The sequence below is a fragment of the Mytilus galloprovincialis genome, chromosome 13 (genome assembly GCF_965363235.1).
Source record: "Mytilus galloprovincialis chromosome 13, xbMytGall1.hap1.1, whole genome shotgun sequence".
NCBI lineage: Eukaryota > Metazoa > Mollusca > Bivalvia > Mytilida > Mytilidae > Mytilus > Mytilus galloprovincialis.
The window spans coordinates 18,676,442-18,700,144 of NC_134850.1; the positions used below are offsets into that span (position 1 = coordinate 18,676,442).

General features: G+C 31.8%; 1 protein-coding gene across 1 annotated transcript in view; it reads left to right on the forward strand.

The window, feature by feature from the left end:
• The window catches only part of LOC143056336 (ATP-dependent DNA/RNA helicase DHX36-like), a 46,376-nt gene extending 43,378 nt beyond the window's left edge, over positions 1-2,998 (forward strand). Inside the window, exon 29 of the mRNA XM_076229424.1 lies at positions 2,786-2,998. Coding sequence (XP_076085539.1) covers positions 2,786-2,935 — 150 coding nt within the window. The 3' untranslated portion in view covers positions 2,936-2,998. The remainder of the gene's footprint in view (positions 1-2,785) is intronic.
• Positions 2,999-23,703: the final 20,705 nt, after the last annotated feature.

Below are 23,703 nucleotides of genomic sequence, written 5' to 3' on the forward strand. Positions count from 1 at the left end.
TTTTATATATATTTTAATAAATTGTTGAGAAAGAGGTACTTTTCATTCATATTTAATAAATATTGATGAACATCACGCACAGTTTATTATTTCTGTCGTGTCCTTGTTTGTAAAGTAAATGATAACGATCACATTTGGATAAACACATAACACACACATCTTAGGCAAAATATAATATCAGATTCATAAAATAAACAAGACAACAAGAAACAACATGTTTTATTTGACTATAAAAGATCGTTTTATTAATAAAATGAAACATTTCTGTACTGAAGTTTTCTTAAACTTCGTAATGGCACAACTTCCGGCGTCATTTCCTGTCAAGAAAAATATGAAATTATTTCAAATATTCGATTGTACATGGTTTTCACACATTTTTCATGAATATTCCTATCCAATTAGCCGATATATTCTAATAACCGATATTCGATTATCCGATGTATTTTGACTGAAATGTATAGGGAATGGTTCGGTGTTTTGAAATAATATTACAATAGCCGATATATTCGTTTAACCGATATCCGATTAGGTGGAGTCTACTGTACCACAATCATGATTGTGGCCAAGTAAGTTTAAATTTGGCTCAGTAGTTTCAGAGAAGAAGATTTTTGTACTAGTTATAAAAAATGACGAAAAAGTTGTTAAAATTGACTATAAAGGGCAATAACTCCTTAAGGAGTTGACTGACAATTTTGGTCATGTTGACTTATTTGTAGGTCTTATTTTGCTGAACATTATTGCTGTTTACAGTTTATCTCTATCTATAATAGTATTCAAGATACCCTTTAAATTACCAATTCAGGGGCAGCAACCCAAAAACAGGTTGTCCAATTCGTCTGAAAATTTTAGGGCTGATAGATCTTGACCTGATCAACAATTTTACCCCGTGTCAGATTTGCTCTAAAGACTTTGGTTTTAAAGATATAAGCCAAAATATACATTTTACCCCTGTGTTCTATTTTTAGCCATGGCGGCCATCTTGGTTTGATGACCAGGTCATCAGACACATTTTTTAAACTAGATACCCCAAGGATGATTGTGGCCAAGTTTGGTTAAATTTGGCCCAGCAGTTTCAGAGGAGAAGATTTTTGTAAAAGTTTACGGACGACGGACGCCAAGTGATGAGAAAAGCTCACTTGACCTTTCAGGTCAGGTGAGCTAAAAATGGATGTTGGTCTGACTACACAGTTATCGTCCTTTGATTTTCGTTTTCCACGAATATAGTCCTTAGTGTGGACAGTGTGTTACTTTCCAATTTTTTGTATACCCCTTCCAAATTTATTTTGCCATGTTTTATGCCTCATATAGCAAGAAGGGGGTGAAATGACACTGTAAAAAAATTTGGGTCATAAATATTAATGTAATGTAGTGATTAGGTCCACCTGAAAAAGGTCAAAAATAAATAAGCACTTCTTTAGCTGTCAAAAGATTTCAAGACCCCATTAACATAAAAGTGTCCATATTTTGAGTAGAGCGGATGAAGTTTTCTATAATTTTGATATAATTTGTCCCAAAAGTAGTACAACACACTGTAAAAATATTATTGAGAAAGCGCAGGTGTGATTTTTTTAATTTTCATTTATTGTCTAAAAGAAATGCATTACGAAATAACTGTGTACTTGGAACCTGTTGTGAGATTGTTAATAGCAAAATGTTGACACTGGATCTGTATTGTTTTGAGATTGCAACTTTGCCAAGACCAAAAAATATTAAACATTTTTTTTAAAATTTTATTTCAATATCTAAATTATTCTAAATTGCAACAAAAGGTAAGTAACTCAAATCTATGTTAAAATATATGTGTCAATAATATTCAAGTACCTAAAATGCTGAGAATTTTTATTCCCTATAAAAATGTTCTAAATTTTGTATTAAAATGTATATGCCAATAAGTAGCACAGTTTTGAAGGCACAAATTATTCCACTTCAGATACCAAAAGAACGGAGAGTACTGTAAATTTTATTGGTATTGGAGTTTAAAGCAACTTTCATCTAGAAATTGACAATGAGGGTCGGTTTGAAAACAAAACTTTACGACAAAAGAGATGATTTTAGCTTTTCAATTGTGAACTTTCCATTTCTAAGTAGCAACATTCCAGCAGCACGTGCATACAGGGTATATATCTCCCAATTGATACGATATTCCTGTGCTTGCATTTCCTATCATGATTTTCCTGATAGAGGGTTGGTGGTCAGAAGGAAGCTATTAAACCAAGAGTTCCAAATGGTGAAGTTGAAATCATTCCTTGGTAACTTTTACGGACGCCATCACGAGTTGGTTGACCGTTATGGAATAACCGTTTCACAAATGATATCGGATATGTTCCTTACGTCGTAACTACAATCCCCTTCCCTTTCATGAATGTGACCTACCGAATTAGACTATTTACCGGGTTTGTTATCACATAAGTAACACGATGGGTGCCACATGTGGAGCAGGATCTGCTTACCCTTCCGGAGCACCTGAGATCACCTCTAGTTTTTGGTTGGGTTCGTGTTGTTTATTCTTTAGTTTTCTATGTTGTGTCATGTGTACTACTGTTTGTCGTTTTGTCTTTTTCATTTTTAGCCATGGCGTTGTCAGTTGTTTTTTGATTTATGAGTTTGACTGTCCCTTTGGTATCTTTCGTCCCTCTTTTTCAGCTCTCATGACTTTAGCATGAAGGCAATTTTTAATTGATGGAGGAAGCTGAAAAACAGAACAACAGACCTGCACCAAAAATAGGCAATTTGCCACTAAAAACTTAAACTTGACCTCTTAAAAACTTCATTTTTTTTCTTTCAGAAATTAAGAAAGCAGTTAGATAAACTTTTAGAGGAAAAAATAACCCAAACAGGAGTTACTAACTGGGACAAAAATTCAAAGGAAGGTGTACTAATGCATGCAATAACAGACTTAATTACAATGGAAGAAGAGAATATTTCAAATGGCTGAGAGGGAGATACCATTAGGCATATAATGCAGGACAAGACATGATGCAAGCTGGGAAAAATCTACAATGCCTGGTGATAGGTCAAGGAAACTTGTAGTGGATATTTTGTGATCTGAAAAATGAATAAATGGAAATGAGAAACCGTCGCTGTTTTGATTATTTAAACCCATTCAGATTTTCTGAGTGCTGTTTATTATTATATTTATGTTATAGTTTACATAATTATTGTATAAGTACAATTTATACATTTTGCTATCGAGTCAAAAAGTTTCTAAAAGCAACTTAAAAAAACTATGACACTCAGAGAGACATGGATATTTCATGTTGTCATGGAGTACTTATTCACAAATATTTGCTCTTCCTCAAAGGAGTTGCTCTGGAAACATTGTTATGAATAATGCAAAAGTATATCTGTTCCTGATGGAGAGTTATCTTTCTCCGTAAATTTATGAGCAAGCTGTACACAAGAAATGTTTCTTCTTTTATTTGTGAGTAATTCATTGTGTTGTGATATATACAATGAACAAATCAAAAGAATGGAAAAAACTGAATTTCATTGTAAAAGATTTAAACAATGAGTCAACATATATATTCATAGGTTATAGATAAGTAAAACCATTAATACGAAGTCAAAGTCAAACAAAATATTACATGATACTTTTACTTCTTGTGTAATTCTGTTAAAAATTGTAAAATAACAAAAATACCCAACTCTAAGGAAAAATCGAAATGGAAAGTTCTTTATCAAAGATCAACGCATTAAATGAATGGAAAATAACTGTCATTTCCCTTACTTGTAGAGAATGGTGAATTAAGTCAAGCTGGTTTTATGTAAAAATGTAAAAGATTGGGGTACAGCAGTCATAATTGAATTATAAACTTAATTGCTATAAAACCAATAACTATGTCAACAAAGAAAACAAAATGGTATATATATATATATAGAATATAGACAAAGTACATATTAAACAAAAATAAACAACAAAAATACAAAAAAAGTCCATAGCAAAACTACATTTTGGTGGTATTGTTGCATAAATATGGAACCATGCCAAAAGTATATTACCAAAAAAAGAACTAAACAGTAGAGTTAGAAAATGTACAGAAAAATAAATATAAGTCTAACACGAAATTAAGTTGATAAACAATGGCAGTACCTAGAATTGTGAAGTTGTTACGGAATATTTATAACAATAACAATGTCTTGGTATGTCAGTCAGTTCTAATGATGTTATTTAGCCTAACCTCCCACTTGTATGATATTGCATAAAATAACATTATATTGACAACAATGTGTGAACAAAACAAACAGACAGTAGATAGGTAAAAATGTCGAAAAATAAATTAGTCTAAACAATGCAATAAATCACCTATTTTTCTGTATTCATAAGAACAGTAACCCATTAATTTGTGATTTATGCAAGAGGCTAGAAATTGTGTGAACTGCTGTTTTACAATCCAAGATGGCGGTATAAGTTAATTCGCCTTAAATGATTACAGAACCTTAGTAAGCTCTGCTGAAAATTGAAATAACAACATTTGCATAAATTAAGTCTGTTTCAAAATAAAATTCTCATTCATGGTTAATAAAACTGAAAAAAAAGTGTGCACATGTTAAAGCACTCTAACAGTCATTATGTGCATAACACTACAAGAATTAAAAACAAATACAAATTAGACAACTTGGATTTCTACCAAACTTGGACAGAAGCTTGTTTATGTTCATAAGATTGTATCCAGAAGTAAATTTTGTAAAAATAAAATTCCATTTTTTCTATTTTTTACTCATAAATGGACTTAGTTTTTCTGCCAGGAAACATTACATTCACTCTGTGGTTAAAGTTTTTAAAATTTAATAACTTTTTTAAACTATTCTGCATTTGTACTGAACTTGGACAGAAGCTCGTTTATGATCATTAGATAGTATCCAGAAGTAAATTTTGTAAAACAAAAAATTCATTTTTTCCATATATTACTTATAAATGGACTTCTTCCAGTTAACATTACATACAGTCTAGTTAAAGTTTTAAAAACATTTATAAGATTCATCAACTATCCTGAATTTTTACCTACTTGGACAGAAGCTTCTTATAATCAAAAGATAGTAATGAGAGGAATATTTTATTGTTTTTTTCCCTCATTTTTGTTGAGTGTGCGATTAACAACAAAAGTAGGCGAGACACTGGGTTCCGCAGAACCACTACGATTTTTGTTTAATCTTTATTCTTGTATTTGATTGAAATCTATACAGTAGACTGTTGAAAAACATTGAGCCCTTGTTAATATTATAGTAAATAACATGTTTATATAAAAGTCTTTTAGAAGCTGTCAGTAACAAACATACACATTTAAAAACTTTATGTGACATGTTAGGTTAGAATTACCAATTTAGAAGCTTTAATACAAGTGCGATGATAAAACTTTATTATCTAATATAAAAACATACAGATGTTAAAATTTAGATTATATATTGTTGGAGTGGGGCTGAATGGTATAAGTAGTTCGACTACTGTAATAAGGGGACGACCATTTGATATTCTGGGGGGGGGGGGACAGGATGATTTTGAAACTAAATAACTCAGCCTTGATAATCACAAAAATAAATGGTTTGTTCTGTGGTAGTTTGAAAATAAATTATCTGACTTGCAATGTATTGAAAATAAATTGAAAAAAAATAAAAAAAAATAAATAAATAACTCAGCTGGTCTAATCGAAAGTATGAGATGGCACCAGATTCTTCATCTTTTTTCCCCCAAAAAATCGTGAAACACTTCCCAATTTTTTTTAATATAAGCATATATATTATTTAGATATACTTGAAATGTCTGAAAATTGGTTTCATTTAACTTGAGGTATATTGTCTCAGGAAACCTTACCTCACTTTTATTTTAACAGGGCCGTAACTACATTGAGGCAAATGCCTTGTGTAGGAAATTTCAAAACCATACACTTGTCTCCATATCAAATTGTGTTCAAGGCGAGTGCCTTGCAAGAAGCAAGTCTGTTTTCTCTCAGACGTAGCCCTGATTTTTCGGGATCAATGTTTCTTATTTATTTGTCTTTTGTTCATTGATTGCCCTTCTGTATTCTGTTAGTATTGCGTTCCTTTTGTAATCTAGTAATTTTGTAATGAAATTGATCATGAGTTAAAAAAAAAAAACAGCATCCACAGACTTAACTATGTGAATTCCATGTTTATCTTATCTGACATACACATTGGTCTTTGGATATTGTCCCTAGAAACTTAAGTCTTACACTGAATTTATACATTTTGCTTTGAGACAAAAATATTGTCAAAAAATTATTAAAACAAAACTTGCATTTTCAGATTATGAAAGGGTCTTTGGAACACCCAGAAAACATGATTTTGCATCATTTGTTCTATAGCTTTTTGGGGCTTCAGGGGCTGCAAAACCCTTCAATATTTTTTTTCCTCGCACCGCTCGGCGAAATATGTTTGCCAATACTTTTAAAAGAGGCTGGTTACAACCAAACTTTAATACTATGTATATATGCAATACTTGTATATGCAGTTGGGAATATACAAGATCCATTTCTGCAGATGATGATGAGTAATTCTGATTAAATGGTACATAATGACTTGACTATACATGTATTATTTATAATAAACAAATCATTTAAAAATTGTATGTTTTCGAATATCATAAATATAGTTGTGAAAATGAATAATCAGTCCCTTGCTTTAATGAAAATGAAAAAAATCTTGCTTCAATAGTGCAGAAAATGAATAATCTGTCCTCTTAGTTTACAAAAATAAATAACCGATCAAAACAAATCCTCCTGCCCCCCCCCCCCCCCCCCCCGCTCCAATATCAAATGGTCGTCCCCTAACTAGTTAGTCCACACTGAGGTTGTGAGTTCCAACACCGACTTTTATCTCAATTGACTAAGATTGTAAGTCTTCCTACATAAATACAAAAATAAGCTCCTGAGAGCTTTTAAATGAATATAAATAACACATATGTCATAACATAAAAACAGAGAGCATGTAGATAAAAAAATTAATCAGCACATATTAAAATGCATATATACAGCATATGTATATTGAATTAAATGCCAATCGCAACTTAAAAGTTTATAAATACAAATAAACAAGCTAAAATGAACAACTTTTATATTAAAGCTTAACTAAAGCTTTAAAGCACCAATGAAAACTGAATTCAGGATGAACTAGGGGTGCATCAGAAATGTTCTGCCTTTCGAGTGTTTCAGCTATGTTAAAATCGAATGTATTTTAACTTGTCTTAATTAAGTTATTAGTTCTAGTCAGGCCCACTATGGTGACTCTTATTTCCATTAAACTGTTTTTGTGAAGTCTTCTCATATTTATTTTCTTAATTTGTCTCTATTATTATCGAGTACTCTCAAAACATCCTTAAGATGCCCTTACATTATCCATCAATTAAATGTACTACACATTGCAGATTTAAACCAGGAAAATATTTAAACACAATCAATCTCACATGTGACCACTGTTAGGACACTACAATTTTTTTCATGAATAAATGATTAAGTTAATATGATATTAACTAGCTCAGATAACGCATATTCCTAACAAAACATCCAACATAGCTATGATGCTTAGCCACACATTGAATAATATTGAATCAGATGTATATATGTTTGTACAGATAATGTTATTAAACAGATTGAACTACAATTATAATAATCCTCAAAGTCAACATCTCCTTTATTGACGTCATTTATATCAACAAACAAAATATATCTAGAGAAACAAGAAAAACTTGTCATACACAAATTATCTACACACAAAATAACTAGAGGCTCTAAAGAGCCTGTGTCGCTCACCTTGGTCTATGTGAATATTAAAGGAAGCAGATGGATTCATGACAAAATTGTGTTTTGGTGGTGCTGATGTGTTTGTACATCTTACTTTACTGAACATTCTTGCTGCTTTAAATTATCTCTATCTATAATGAACTTGGCCCATTAGTTTCAGTGGAAAATGTTAGTAAAAATTTACAAATTTTATGAAAATTGTTAAAAATTGACTATAAAGAACAATAACTCCTAAGGGGGTCAATTGACCATTTCGGTCATGTTGACTTATTTGTAAATCTTACTTTGCTGAACATTATTGTTGTTTACAGTTTATCTCTATCAATAATAATATTCAAGATAATGACCAAAAACAGCAAAATTTCCTTAAAACTAACAATGCAGGGTCAGCAACCCAACAACGGGTTGTCCGATTCATCTAAAAATTTCAGAGCAGATAAATGTTGACCTGATAAACAATTTTACCCCATGTCAGATTTGCTCTAAATGCTTTGGGTTTTGAGTTATAAGCCAAAAACTGCATTTTACCCCATGTTCTATTTTTAGCCATGGCAGCCATCTTGGTTGGATGGCCAGGTCACCGGACACATTTTTCAAACTACTAACCAAAAAGATGATTGTGGCCAAGTTTGGATTAATTTGGCCAAGTAGTTTCAAAGGAGAAGATTTTTGTAAAAGATTACTAAGATTTACGAAAAATGGTTAAAAATTGACTATAAAGGGCAATAACTCCTAAAGGGGTCAACTGACCATTTCAGTCATGTTGACTTGTTTGTAAATCTTACTTTGCTGAACATTATTGCTGTTTATGGTTTATCTCTATCTATAATAATATTCAAGATAATAACCAAAAAGAGCAAAATTTCCTTAAAATTACTAATGCAGGGCCAGCAACCCAACAACGGGTTGTCCGATTCATCTGAAAATTTCAGGGCAGATAGATCTTGAACTGATAAACAATTTTACCTCGTGTCAGATTTGTTCTAAATGCTTTGGGTTTTGAGTTATAATCCAAAAACTGCATTTTACCCCATGTTCTATTTTTAGCCATGGCGGCCATCTTGGTTTGATGGCCGGGTCACCGGACACATTTTTCAAACTACTAACCCTAAAGATGATTTTGGCCAAGTTTGGATTAATTTGGCCCAGTAGTTTCAGAGAAGATTTTTGTAAAATATTACTAAGATTTACGAAAAATGGTTAAAAATTGACTATAAAGGGCAATAACTCCTAAAGGGGTCAACTGACCATTTCAGTCATGTGGACTTATTCGTAAATCTTACTTTGCTGAACATTATTGCTGTTTATAGTTTATCTCTATCTATAATAATATTCAAGATAATAACCAAAAAGAGCAAAATTTCCTTAAAATTACTAATTCAGGGCCAGCAACCCAACAACAGGTTGTCCGATTCATCTGAAAATTTCAGGGCAGATAGATCTTGAACTGATAAACAGTTTTACCCCCATGTCAGATTTGCTCTAAATGCTTTGGGTTTTGAGTTATAAGCCAAAAACTGCATTTTACCCCATGTTCTAATTTTAGCCATGGCGGCCATCTTGGTTTGATGGCCGGGTCACCGGACACATTTTTCAAACTACTAACCAAAAAGATGATTGTGGCCAAGTTTGGATTAATTTGGCCCAGTAGTTTCAGAGGAGAAGATTTTTTGTAAAATATTACTAAGATTTACGAAAAATGGTTTAAAATTGACTAAAAAGGGCAATAACTTCTAAAGGGGTCAACTGACCATTTCAGTCATGTTGACTTATTTGTAAATCTTACTTTGCTGAACATTATTGCTGTGAACAGTTTATCTCTATCTATAATAATATTCTAAAAGCTTTGGTTTTTGAGTTATAAGCCAAAATCTGCATTTTACCCCTATGTTCTATTTTTAGCCATGGCGGCCATCTTGGATGGTTGGCCGGGTCACCGGACACATTTTTTAAACTAGATACCCCAATAATGATTGTGGCCAAGTTTGGTTTAATTTGGCCCAGTAGTTTCAGAGGAGAAGATTTTTGTAAAAGTTAACGACGACGACGGACGACGGAAGACGACGGACGCCGGACGCCAAGTGATGTGAAAAGCTCACATGGCCTTTTAGGCCAGGTGAGCTAAAAAGCTGAAAACAAAGAAAAACAGGGAAACACTGAAAATAAACTTGCTGCTATTAATTTAATTTAATATAAATAAAGGCAAAACTGTTAAAGCTAAAAAGTTAAAACAAAAGTTAAAACTGTTTAATTTTGCTGATACATGTATAATTTGAATTCAGATACTGTCTTAGACAAGATGATACAGCATTATCATTTTTGTCAAATTGTTATAGAATTTTATGAAACTATAACAGAAGCCTTTGTCTGTAATAGTTATTTAGGTTAACATTGCTGAAATCATTAACCAATCCATCATTTCGATATTGGTAGGATGCATATGTTTGTTTAGGTTGAAATTTATTGGTAACAACTGGTTCTATTTTCAGTTTTTCCTTTAATAACTAAGATGTCCTACTTAAAAGACTGGTATAAAAATATCCAATTACAAAAATCTAGTTAGAGTGAAACAGAAACTATCTGAAAATATTGAGGGAATTTTAACTGATAACTACTATATTTTGAGTTGAAATGTGACATTCATTTATTTGGATCATTATTTCTGTTACCCTTGAATGATTTTTTCAGTTTCAATCATAATAGGTTCAGTATTTCATTGTTCATGAAGAATTTTGACAATTCCAGTTAAGACATTTAATGTGACCATTTTTTTATGTACTAAATTATAATGTATCATGTGACAATCACTGAATCCTTCAGATTGATTTGTTTTTAAAGTTTTGAAAGCTATCCCATAAGTTGATATATGTTGTACAGATCCATCTGTACAGAGAAAATAAAGACTACCATCTTGTAGTGTAGTCATTGACCGTGGTATGGATGGTAATGTTAATGTGTTTAGTTTATCATCAATCAAGCTGTACCAGTATATATTGTTTTGACTTTGTTTGCTATATCCATAAAATAATATGTCACCAGATGAATGTATGCCTCTTGGAGGACAATGTGTCTCTATATTTTGTACTATCTCCCCTGTCTGATAATCAACAATCACTAGTCCCATGTCCATGCATACTACTAACTTGTCTTTTAACATTGTAATGCTCACAAAAAAATTTCTTCCAGGTACTGTTATGGATTGAAGTTTATGTTTATTGTTAATGTCATATATTTCTATACATTTATATATTGAATGTAGATAAACAGTTACAGCCACTGTAGAGTTGTTGATAGGTGTAAGAGAATATGGCGAACCCTCGAATGGTATGGATTCTATCTGTGATCCATCTGTGTTACAGATAATAAGTTTGTCATAATTAAACAAACACATCACCAGTCTACCATCATCCATCATTACTACACCTGTTACTGCTACTATGAAGCGATCATTTAATATTGAATTCACATCAATCTGATGATGAAGATTAAAGATATCTTGTCCAAGAGTGTAGGGATTTATTTTTCTTTCATCCATGCCTATTAAATAAAAGAATAAACGTTGTCATAAAGAAGTCATATCCGGATTTGGTTTGCTTATACCCACTATACAAAATAGACACATGTAAGTGTTTAAATGAACTTTTCAGATTATTATGCATGTAATGATGTATTCATGTCAAGTGAAGTACTGTGGATTCATTGTAATACTGGTTGTCATTAGTTTCATAGGTATACAAGTTAACCACACTTTAAACACTCAACAGAGTTACAATTTGATATAAGCTTGTTTGCAGACATTAGCAAAACCAATAATAGGCATTCTTTTTGCAATCCACAAAAATTGGTAGTGACGAAAAATAAATGAAATCACAATATTTTATCAATACAATGAGAATTTGGTCTAAATCAAATTTTGAAGTATGTTTGTCATGACAAGTTAGGGTAAATAGGCTGACCTTTTTCTATAATCTTTTTCTTGCAGTACTGACATGTTGTTTCATTTCTGTGGTAACTCAAAAGTTCCTGTAATATAGTAACTTTTTATAAGAATCACGAAATTTTAATTTACTTGTATGATATTCTAATGTGAAATGTGAATTCTGTGGTTTTGTCTGCCCTTTGGTCGGGTTTTTTTCTCTTTGACACATTCCTCATTTCTATTCTCAATTTTATTTATCTTTAAGAGGGAGTTAACTTGATGCTTCCTTGGTTTATTTAAACATCTTGTGGATACATTTAAATACAGAAATGAAAATGATCCCAATGTGACAACTATCTAAAAGAGGCCACGGAACATGGATATAAGCCAATATAGGTCCTTAACAATGAGCAAAACACCTACCATATTGTAGTAACCTTTAAAAGGGTACACAAATGACAAATAATGGTAGTATACCGTTGTTCAAAAGTCATAAATGGATTGAGAGAAAACAAATCCGGATAATAAATTAAAATCGAGGGAAACCAATCATCTATAAGAGGAAAACAACGAAACAACAGAAACACTGCAGTGCAACGAAAACAAACGATAAGGCAACATGCATAGAAACGAACTATGAGATAACAACTGCCATATTCCTCACTTGGAACAGGGCATTTTAAGAAAATTATGTGGGTTGAACCTTGTTTTGTGGCTAGCCAAACTTAAAATGTGAAGCAGAAGTTAATAGTTATCAAAGGTACCAGGATTATAATTTAGTACGCCAGACGCGCGTTTCGTCTCCATAAGACTCATCAGTGACGCTCATATCAAAATATTTATAAAACCAAACAAGTACAAAGTTGAAGAGCATTGAGAATCCAAAATTCCAAAAAAGTTGTGCCAAATACGGCTAAGCTAATCTATGCCTGGGATAATAAAATCCTTAGTTTTTCGAAAAATTCAAAGTTTTGTAACAGGAAATTTATTAAAATGACCACATAATTGATATTCATGTCAACACCGAAGTGTTGACTACTGGGCTGGTGATACCCTCTGGGACGAAACGTCCACCAGCAGTGGCATCGACCCAGTGGTGTAAATAGTTATCAAAGGTACCAGGATTATAATTTAGTACGCAAGACGCGCGTTTCGTCTTCATAAGACTCATCAGTGACGCTTAATTTAGTTGAGTAACGTTCTTTAAAATATCTTTTGTCGCAGAAAGCTTGACATAGGGATAGTGATTCGGCGGCGGCGGCGTTAGCTCACTTCATAAACGCTTAATATGTTTAGAAGCTAGAAGATCTGGATGCTTCATACTTTGTATGTTACGAAGTTGCCATCTGTCATCTGTCTATTGTCACTGACCTTATTTTTATGGTTCAGTCACAACTTGAAAACAAAGTTACGATTTTTTGTAATGGTTATTTCTTTCTTATTATGGGTAATATGATAACTTTATTAACTATGTGCATACCATCTTAGGTTCTCATGCCTGTCATACAGTTTTTATTTGACCTCGACCTAATTTTATGGATCAGAGAAGAAGGTTAAGTTTTCGTGGTCAAGTCTATACTATAAGCAGTAGGTCTACTATATTTGGTGTATAGACATATTTTATGATGTATATGTCAGTCCAACAGATTTTATTTGACCTTGACCTCATTATCACGGTTCATATCTCAGTGTTAAGTTTTTTGTGGTTTTTCTTTAACTATAAGCAATTAGTAGATCATTTATATTTGTTGTATGTAAGGATTGTAAAGTGTATATGTCTGTCTGACAGATATCATCTGACCTTGACCTCATTTTCATGGTTCATTGGTCAGTGTTCAGTTTCTGTGGTTAGGACTGTTTCTTAGATAGTTATCAAAATTACCAGGATTATAATTTCATACGCCAGACGCGCGTTTCGTCTACATAAGACTCATCAGTGACGCTCAGATCAAAATAGTTAAAAAGCCAAATAAATACAAAGTTGAAGAGCATTGAGGATCCAAAATTCCAAAAAGTTGTGCCAAATACGGCTAAGGTAATCTACTCCTGGGGTAAGAAAATCCTTAGTTTTCGAAAAATTCAAAGTTTAGTAAACAGAAAATTTACAAAAAATGACCATATAATTGATATTCATGTCAACACCGAAGTGCTGACTACTGGGCTGGTGATACCCTCGGGGACGAAACGTCCACCAGCAGTGGCATCGACCCAGTGGTGTAAATAGTTATCAAAATTACCAGGATTATAATTTCATACGCCAGACGCGCGTTTCGTCTACATAAGACTCATCAGTGACGCTCAGATCAAAATAGTTAAAAAGCCAAATAAATACAAAGTTGAAGAGCATTGAGGATCCAAAATTCCAAAAAGTTGTGCCAAATACGGCTAAGGTAATCTACTCCTGGGGTAAGAAAATCCTTAGTTTTCGAAAAATTCAAAGTTTAGTAAACAGAAAATTTACAAAAAATGACCATATAATTGATATTCATGTCAACACCGAAGTGCTGACTACTGGGCTGGTGATACCCTCGGAGACGAAACGTCCACCAGCAGTGGCATCGACCCAGTGGTGTAAATAGTTATAAAAATTACCAGGATTATAATTTCATACGCCAGACGCGCGTTTCGTCTACATAAGACTCATCAGTGACGCTCAGATCAAAATAGTTAAAAAGCCAAATAAATACAAAGTTGAAGAGCATTGAGGATCCAAAATTCCAAAAAGTTGTGCCAAATACGGCTAAGGTAATCTACTCCTGGGGTAAGAAAATCCTTAGTTTTCGAAAAATTCAAAGTTTAGTAAACAGAAAATTTACAAAAAATGACCATATAATTGATATTCATGTCAACACCGAAGTGCTGACTACTGGGCTGGTGATACCCTCGGGGACGAAACGTCCAGTCTTAGAAACTATAATCAATAGATCAACTATGTTTGTTTTATTGAATGATTGTAAGGTTTACATGTATTCTTGTTTGGTTTATCTAACCTTGACGTCATTTTCTTTAATCATGTTAATGTTATGTGTTACTTGTAGTGAAGCTTAATATTAAGGACTATCAACAATGGTTATTAAGAAGGCAAGACATTTCAGCGTGTGCACTCTTGTGTTGAATAGGTGCAACTTCGGTATATGACATTATAATGTTAACCATCCATAAATATGACGACAGACTGCAAGAATTACAACAACTGATTTATAAGTGTCCGTTTTGAAACAAGTACGTGTATATGCAGAATGTGACAGGGTTAAATATATTTTACAGCACTTAACTTTAGTATACATGTTTTTGGAAAGTCAGCTTTGCATTATTTTATGTTTTATGTGTTACCTACCAGTGTAATTTTTTTGATAAAATGGTTGGTTCAAATGTTTTGATATTTTTTTTTGATATTTTTGTCAAAGGGTCAAAGTAAATACTTTGTCAAAATTTTATGAAAATTAAACGACTCAAATTAATTTTAGTGAGGGTGTTGGGTACCAGCTTAAGTGAACTATATCATGTAAATATATATTGATCTGAGGATAAGTCAAATATGACATACTTAGATATTTGATTATCAACATCTTAACTATAAAAAGCTTTTATATAAGGACATAATTTAATAACTGCTGATGGCATTCAGAGTTTAGATAAAAGAAAATAATATAAGACATCTAAATAAAAAAAAAAAAATGGCAGGCAAAATTAAGAACAATATTATAAATTTTGTTTATCTGGCCATTACTATTATTAAGCTGTTGCTATTTGGTGTCCAACATATCTTAATAATAAAATTTGTTCAATACTTAAAAAGGTGCAACATTCACCAAACAAAACATACGGAAATTGATGTATTGAAATATTAAAAACAATAGTCTTACCTGTATATCAGAAGTCATTCCGTGAATGTGAGGCCCAATCGTTTGCATACCAGAACTAATTCCTTGAATTTGGGTGCCAATCTGAAAAAAGGGTAGTTAAAAATCTATAAATTATTCACATTAAAACAAAATAAAGTAGATGAAATCAAATTATATGATTTTATATTACTTTGTACTAGTATAAATTAGTCAATGTTTTTTTCTCTGAATAAAAAAATATAAATGCTACTTTTTTATTGGGATTGACTATTTAAATTCATCTGTTTTTACACATGCTTTTTTCACAATATTATCTCTTCTCGAGCAAAATTATTTAGATTAGGTGACATACTTTACCCTCTCCCAAAATAAATTGAATGGCTATACCTCCTGAATAAACAAACACAACCAAAAGATAATAAAAAGAAATAAAAGCATATGTAAACTATAGGTTTACAGATAACATTTTTATCTATAATTTATATTCAAACATTTAAATATTGGATTTTTCAATTTTTAACTGGAGAAAAGAATTGCTAACCTCATTCAGTTTCTTGTGAATATTCAAAAGATCTATGCTGTATATATTACACAGTCCATCATCAAGTGGTCTCTTCTCTATCCTGATTAGATCATCTTGTTTATTTGGATCTAGCAGTAGGACAAAATTCGTCAGGTCTGTCCACAGGCTTTTATATTCTGTCTCATTTATTTTACCTTCGATGTTATGGCTGAGATAATCATTCTTGTAGCGCCGTAATTTACGAACAGCATTTTCTTCCGAAGGTCCAAGATGGCAGCAGTTCAATAAGATTAAACTTGCTAAAGTAATATCAAGCTCATTAAGCTGGACAGGGTTTGCTGTGAACTTGCAATGACAGTTGTGTCCCGGTTGGCCTGGATTCTCTGTGTATAACATATCCCACTGGCAGTAAATTAGCGGAAGTTTTGAGTTGTTTCGACAGTTGATTTTGTCCTTACAACAGTAGGCATTTCTGTGTCGTAAGTGAAACAGTATGTGTATTACTGGTAGAGAGGTTAGAAAAGCTTGTAAAGATCCAAGACCTTGACTTCTGTAGTCATTTTCTAATCTGGTTCTGAACATTGGTTGAACAATCTCCAAAATGACTGATCCGACAATAAAGTACCGCCGACGATCCTCTGTATTCATCCTGTAAATAAATGATATGAACTGGTGATTGTTACAAATGATTGAATAATATCATTTCAAAAGGGTGAATGAATTTAATTCTTATGTAATGTGTTATAGACTTTTGTTGTTATTTGCTGATATTAGACATTCACAATGGATACATAACGTATACCTTCTACAAGGGGGCTTTTCCCCAGCTGATATAAAAACCTGGTAATTTCGCAAACCAATATTATTTTTTTTCTTTTTCAAAACACACCACCTACAATACGAAAGGGACCATGTGTTCTCTTAGTAGGTGCATTCCGTGCTTTCCATATTATACCCTCTCTTAAAGCTTTGGGAAAAAATGCAAACGATTATTAAGTACCTGGAATATTGCCTTACATTTCAAAAGTCTGCATTACATAACACAACGACATATAGCAACAAAAATGTAAAGTGAAAGTGAAAGTTTCCGAAGGATAACTGGTTGTTTGTTCAGTGTTCTTTCAGTTGCAGGTGTAGTACTTAAACTTTTCAACAATATCATAATGACACAAACCTTTTAGATATAATTGTGTATGTTTTTTTTTCAAATAAACCTAGCATACATTCTTGATTGAGAAGCCATTTATCGGAAATACCCTTTGCTTTTTATCATAGTGAAAATCACATTATATTGTTGTTAAGGTAATTATTGATCTAAAAAGATAAAACATATATTGAAAGAAAATTACCAAACGAGAAAGATAAAGTAGAAGTTTTGTTTATAAAGGACAGTTTGGTTTATCAAATGATATCCAAGAATGTCAATTAACCGTATAATTACCAGGTGTTATTTTTAAATGAGTTTAAGTAACAGGCCCTTAATGAAAAGATTAAATTTGATACATGGGTATAGTGTTAACATTAAAGGGGCACTAGCTACGAGATGTATAAAAACTTTTTTTTTCTTCGATCAATCAATAATGAAATGCAAATATTGAAATAATATTTAGCTTTCAGCAGCCAGTATGGTTCAATTTTGATTATGAATTATTCACTTGCAAGTGAATAAATCGACCTCATTGAATCCGTATTCATGTGAACTTCCATTTAACCCCTTAGCTTGAGATGGATAACACGTAAATTGTTAGTGAAAAGTTATTTAAAGGAAAGAATGTCAACATTGAAAGTGAAACAAAGAAAAATCATTTGATTGACTGATGCGATCCACAAAAATTAATTCTTATACATGTCAAAACGATGATAAAGATTTACTTTTCCTCTATAATATGAAATTAAATAGACCTTGAATAATCCAACAGCACGAGTTTGCTTAATCTATTTATATCTATATTTATGTTAACATCGCTTATATGGTCATCGTATGACTTAAGAGGTCAACTTGATAATTGATTAGATGGCGTCTGAACTAAAATACACACGAAACGAAGCTACGTATTTTCATTCTCGTGCCCTGTTTATTATTCATTTTAGACTTTTAATAGTTTGGATAAATGTTTTACATTGTTATCAATAAAAATGAGAATTTGATGAAAATCGGTGAACATGGGTTTGACAGCTAGTGCCCCTTTAAATGTTACTTAAATTTTACGTTGTTTGAAGAAAGTCTATTAAGTAAATGTTATGGTTACATTTAGAAGGTGTACTTTTCCATCTGTCAGTGCGTATTACACGTCTATATTACTTTTCACATCAACTACAAGTCATATACCAGTTGTTTTCGTATGATTTATTTAAAAGGGTACCTATTATAGAATTTTACCGAATGGTAGCTTTTTTTAGTACTATAATATAGGAGTTGTAATTTGTTATTTTTCTTAACAACTCCCTAGTAAGCTTTAGATTAGAAAATCTTGAAAAAGAAAAAGAATAAAAGTGTACTGTCAGTGAAAGGATTAATCATTTTAGAATGAATTCAAAGTTTTCCAATGTTTATAGCTGCATACTAGGAATTGGTATTTGTTTATTTGACAAAAAGAGGATTTTTATGGATGTCTGCTGCGTGTAATTCGTCCATTTTGTGGGTCATTATAGACCATAACCGTTGCTTCTTTCGGACCATAATAATACGTGTAAATAAAACAAATGATGTTCAGGTGTAAAACAAATATTTTACTGGGCATTTTTCTAACATTATAGATAGAGACTGCTTGAAAATAAAATATGAGCCAAATGAAATACCTTACATTTGTTTGGAGTCATAAAAAACAGTAGGTGTGTGTTTAAATTACCAACTTTCAGATAAAGACATTATTATAGTCAAATTAATACCTGTTTTAATGATTAATGCCTCAGACCCTTGTTAACGCAAAAATCTGAAACCCTGAGCGACATATAATAATTTGTCTGAAACAAATGTACTTTAAAACCAATACATTTGAACTAATTAAGGTTAAACTCTGCAATTAGTTTATATATAAATCAGACAGGAACAAATCGCCAAAAGTGGTTTTTATTTATCCTAATCATTGTATATGGTATCCAAAAATCCGCAACACGAAAAACTGGGTAGAGGTGTTTGAGAAACCGTCTCCTTTTGTGTCCTGGAAAAAGGTTCCTTCCGTGCAATAACATGTTTGGTGCTTAAAATTAGAAGAAAAAAAATGTTACTCAACTTTAATTTTATCGCTTTTATCCTTTCAAAGCCACCAGCGCATCTCATACATTCCAGCACCTTCATTTTCCGTTGTACACGATGAACCATATAAGTTATGACTTTATTCATAAAATTCTTACACTTTTCCTGTCTATGTTTTTATATTTTAATTTCTCATTTTAATTTTTCATGAAGTAACATTTTGAGCACCAGGTATAGGTCCTATAATACTGGCCAGATAAGTAGTTTGACCGAACAAACGATGTAAATTAATAATTGTTATGTTTAACATGTAATACATAAACTCATTATAGAAACCAGGATTAAATTTGCATTTTCTACAGCCATCCTGTGAATAACCTGAACTGGACAAATAAATGTAACTATTCATTAAAAGTATCTCATGTTATATGGTTTTTTTTATTGAAGGGTGGTGAATTGTTTTCTTGGTCAGTTTGTTGTATAGTTTTGTTTTTGTTTGCTTCAATTTGCAAACATTTCATGCACATTCACAATAGATGTACTGCATACCTCTATCAAGGGGGCTTTCCCCCCAGCTGATATAATACAAATGGTAATTTCGCACACCAATGCATTTTTTTCAAAACACCTCACCTACGATACCAAGGGGACCATGTGTCTTCTCGATCTGTTCATTCCGGCCTTTCCATATTATATCATCATATTATATCATCACTTAAAGCTCAGGGAAAAATGCAAATGATTATTAAATACCTGAAATATTGCGTTACATTTCAAAAGTCTGCATTACATAACACAACGTCATGTAGCAAAAAAGAATGGAAAGTGAAAGTGAAAGTTTCCGAAGGATAACTGGTTGTTTTTTCAGTGTTATTTCAGTTGCAGGTGTAGTACTAAAACTTTTCAACAATATCATAATGACACAAACCTTTTAGATATAATTGTATATGGGTTTTTTTTCAAATTAACCTAGAATACATTCTCGATTGAGAAGCCATTAATCGGAAATACCCTTTGCTTTTTATCATAGTGAACATCACATTATATTGTTGTTAAGGTAATTATTGATCTAAAATGATAAAACATATATTGAAAAAAAATTACCAAACGAGAATGTAGAAGTTATATTTATAAAGAACAGTTGATCACACGATATACGAGTAAATATCAGTTAACTATCGAAATACCAGTTTTTTTTTAATGAGTTTAAGTAACAGGCCCTTAAAGACAAGTTTAAATTTGATATGTTGGTAAAGTGTATAAATCAAATAATAATTAAACATATTACTACGTTGTTTGAAAGAAATCTTTTAACTAAACGTTTTAGTTACATTTAGGAGGTGAACTATTTCTATCTGTAAATCTGGTCAGTAACACACGTCTATTCCACTTTTCACATCAATTACAAGTTATATAATAGCGAGTTTTCTCTCATGATTTATTAAAGGTGAATTGCCATCAAAGAAGTTTACCGAATGCAAGTTTTATTTATAAAACAAATATTGTTTTTAATCTTATTTTTCATCCGAAATGTACTGTGTCACTCGGAGTATCAAGATTTGCGTCTCAAGGGTATAAAGTAAAATCACAAAAATACTGAACTCAGAGGAAAATCAAATCGGAAAGTCCCTAACCATGGCAAAATCAAATGACAAAACACATCAAAAACGAATGGACAAGAACTGTCATATTCCTGACTTGGTACAGGCATTTTAGAATGTAGAAAAAGGTGGATTAATCCTGGTTTTATAGCGCTAAACCTCTCACTTTGTTGTCAGTCTCATAAAGTTCCGTTATATTTACAATGATTCGTGAACTAAACAAAATAGTGAAAATATGGGTACAGAAGTCATCATCGTGTAACAATTTTAAAAGGAACAATTTAACAGAACACAAAAACATCTATCTACAAACACATTCATTGCTTCGCGTGTCTGACGTTACAAAATTGAATACGTCACATATTTTTGTCATTCAATGTTCGTACAAACAATTTAAAAATACACATAATGCATTTATTAACACAAGTGCAGATGTGGTTGTAATATGGTTTTCATCAGATAATTTGTTTATTCAAATACAACTTCTCTATTTTGATGACTAAAAACAATCTTAAGATATTTCATTTGGCTACTATCTTTAATACTTTTTTTTAGTAGTGTGCATTTTAAAAAATGTAAAAAAGAAGGAATAAGCTTAAAAGTATTGTGTTTTATACATGAGCATGATTTGTTTTCTTTTCAGTTATCATTGTTGTCCGGAAGAAGTCATGCATGGCTATGAGCCAATACAAAAAATCATGGAGCAAAATCACAGAGCAGACCTCCGTCTAAGATTTGTCTGAAGCCACCAACTCCTTAACATTTTCATAAACTTCCTCATCAGCTTAAAAAACACGTGAACGCCACTAAAAGAACTTAATCCGAAATGAATTTGCATACTCACTTCATAGAAATACCATTCAGAATCTATATTTACAAATGACAATAAATCTACAAGAAGACATGAAGGAGATGACATATTAATACTAAAATATTTCAAAACAGTGGACTGAGTAAGCGAATTTGTTTCGTAGTAAGTCCATTTTGCGGCGTGCAGTAAAGAGGAAGCTGGCGAAGAAATTTTATGAAGTTTAGGTGTTGGTGTCTTAGGAGAAAACTTTTGATGGATGACTGCTCTGTGATATGGTTCCATGTTGTGGTTCATTAAACCATAACCGGGGTTTCTATCGGACTAATATAGTAAGTTAAAAGAAAACAAAGATGTTCAGGTATAAAATAAATGATGCTGAAGTATAAAACAAAACATTTTAAGTGTTTTTCTTTATTTTCAACATTATAAATCCTTCCTACTTGGAAAACAATTTTGGGCCAAATGAAATACCTTAAATATGTTTGGAGTAATACAAAAATAGTAGATGTGCTTAAAAAACTTTCAGATGAAGACCGAGTTTAATTCATACTAGTTTGAATTATGAATGATTCAGCCCCTTTAAAGGAAATATGAAACCCTGAGCGATATATAACAATTCGGCTGAAGAAATGTACTTTACGTCTACTTCTACTTTAAGGAAAAAGTTTCGTTCCGTGCAACACAATATTTGGTGCTTACAATTTTTATTGTATCTATTTTATCCTCTTCAAAGCCATCAGCGCATCGCAAACATTGCCAGCACCCTCATTTTACGTTATACACGACGAACCATATAAATTATGGCTCAAATTATCAAATGTTTACTATTTTCCTGTCTATGTTTTGATATTTGAATTTTTCATTTGAATTTTTCATGAAAGAACAATTTGTGCACCAGGTAAAGGTTCTATTATACTGACCAGATAAGTACTATGACCGAACAAATGATAGAAACTAATTACTGTTTTGTTTGACATATAATAAACCAACATTTTCCTAGGATGATGATATATCTACACATGATAATTGAAAACCTTGAGATATTTATTTTTTCAAATTTTACCTGTCATCCTAGCTATATATGTATAAATTGTCAGTATCAAATGTGTCACTCAGGGTTTACGATTTTACGTTTCTAGTGGTTGAGGCATTTATAATTAAAACCTGTATAAATTTAACTATAACAATCGGAAACCCGGTTAAAATAGAACAAAAGAATCGAAGCTCTTTGTTAGAAATGTTTTATGATAAAAACACAATTTGCATAAGTTTTCAATTTATCTAGAACATAGTTAAGCAGAACAATTAGATATCAAGTCGACGACATGGGTATCTTTCAAGTTGGATGTAGAAAATGCATAACCTTCGATTTTTTATTTTTTTTTACCACGGACGGAAAACATATCAATCTATTAGTTCAGTAATTTTCGTGTCTGCCCTTCCATTATGTGACTCAAGAAAAAAATCCAAAAAAGGGTAACAATTGTATTGAAAAGAGAAAATCGAGTGCACCTTTTTATGTTAGGGCGTGTTTGAGTTGAAGATTTTGTCTTGATATCGTACAAAGCAAGAATATTTCATACATCGTCTCGCTTCAGTTTCTATCAGTTTTACATATCAAAGCTACAGATTGACTTTATAACATTAAAAAATCACAGTGCTAAAAGATGAAAAATATGGGTCAAGTGAAATACCTATCTAATGAATTACAAAAACAGAGTAGGTGTATTCGAATAGCTATTTTTTACTAAAAGTACTTTACGACAGTCTTTCAAGTTGGATGATGAAAATGCATATCTTCGAAAAATTATAATTTTTTGTGTGTGATAACTAGGGTTTATAGTCTTCAACCACTAAATAAATCTAGTCTGCCCTTCCACGAAATATTTAATTAGAATTTTTTTAAATGTTTATGAATTTTCGAAAATTCCACCTGACAACCGATCAGACAATAGTTTTAAGTTGAATCAATGCAGACAAGATCATTAACTGATGCTCATTTGCTAGTTGATACATTTGTCTTTTAAAATACAACTGGTATATCAGGATCGTAT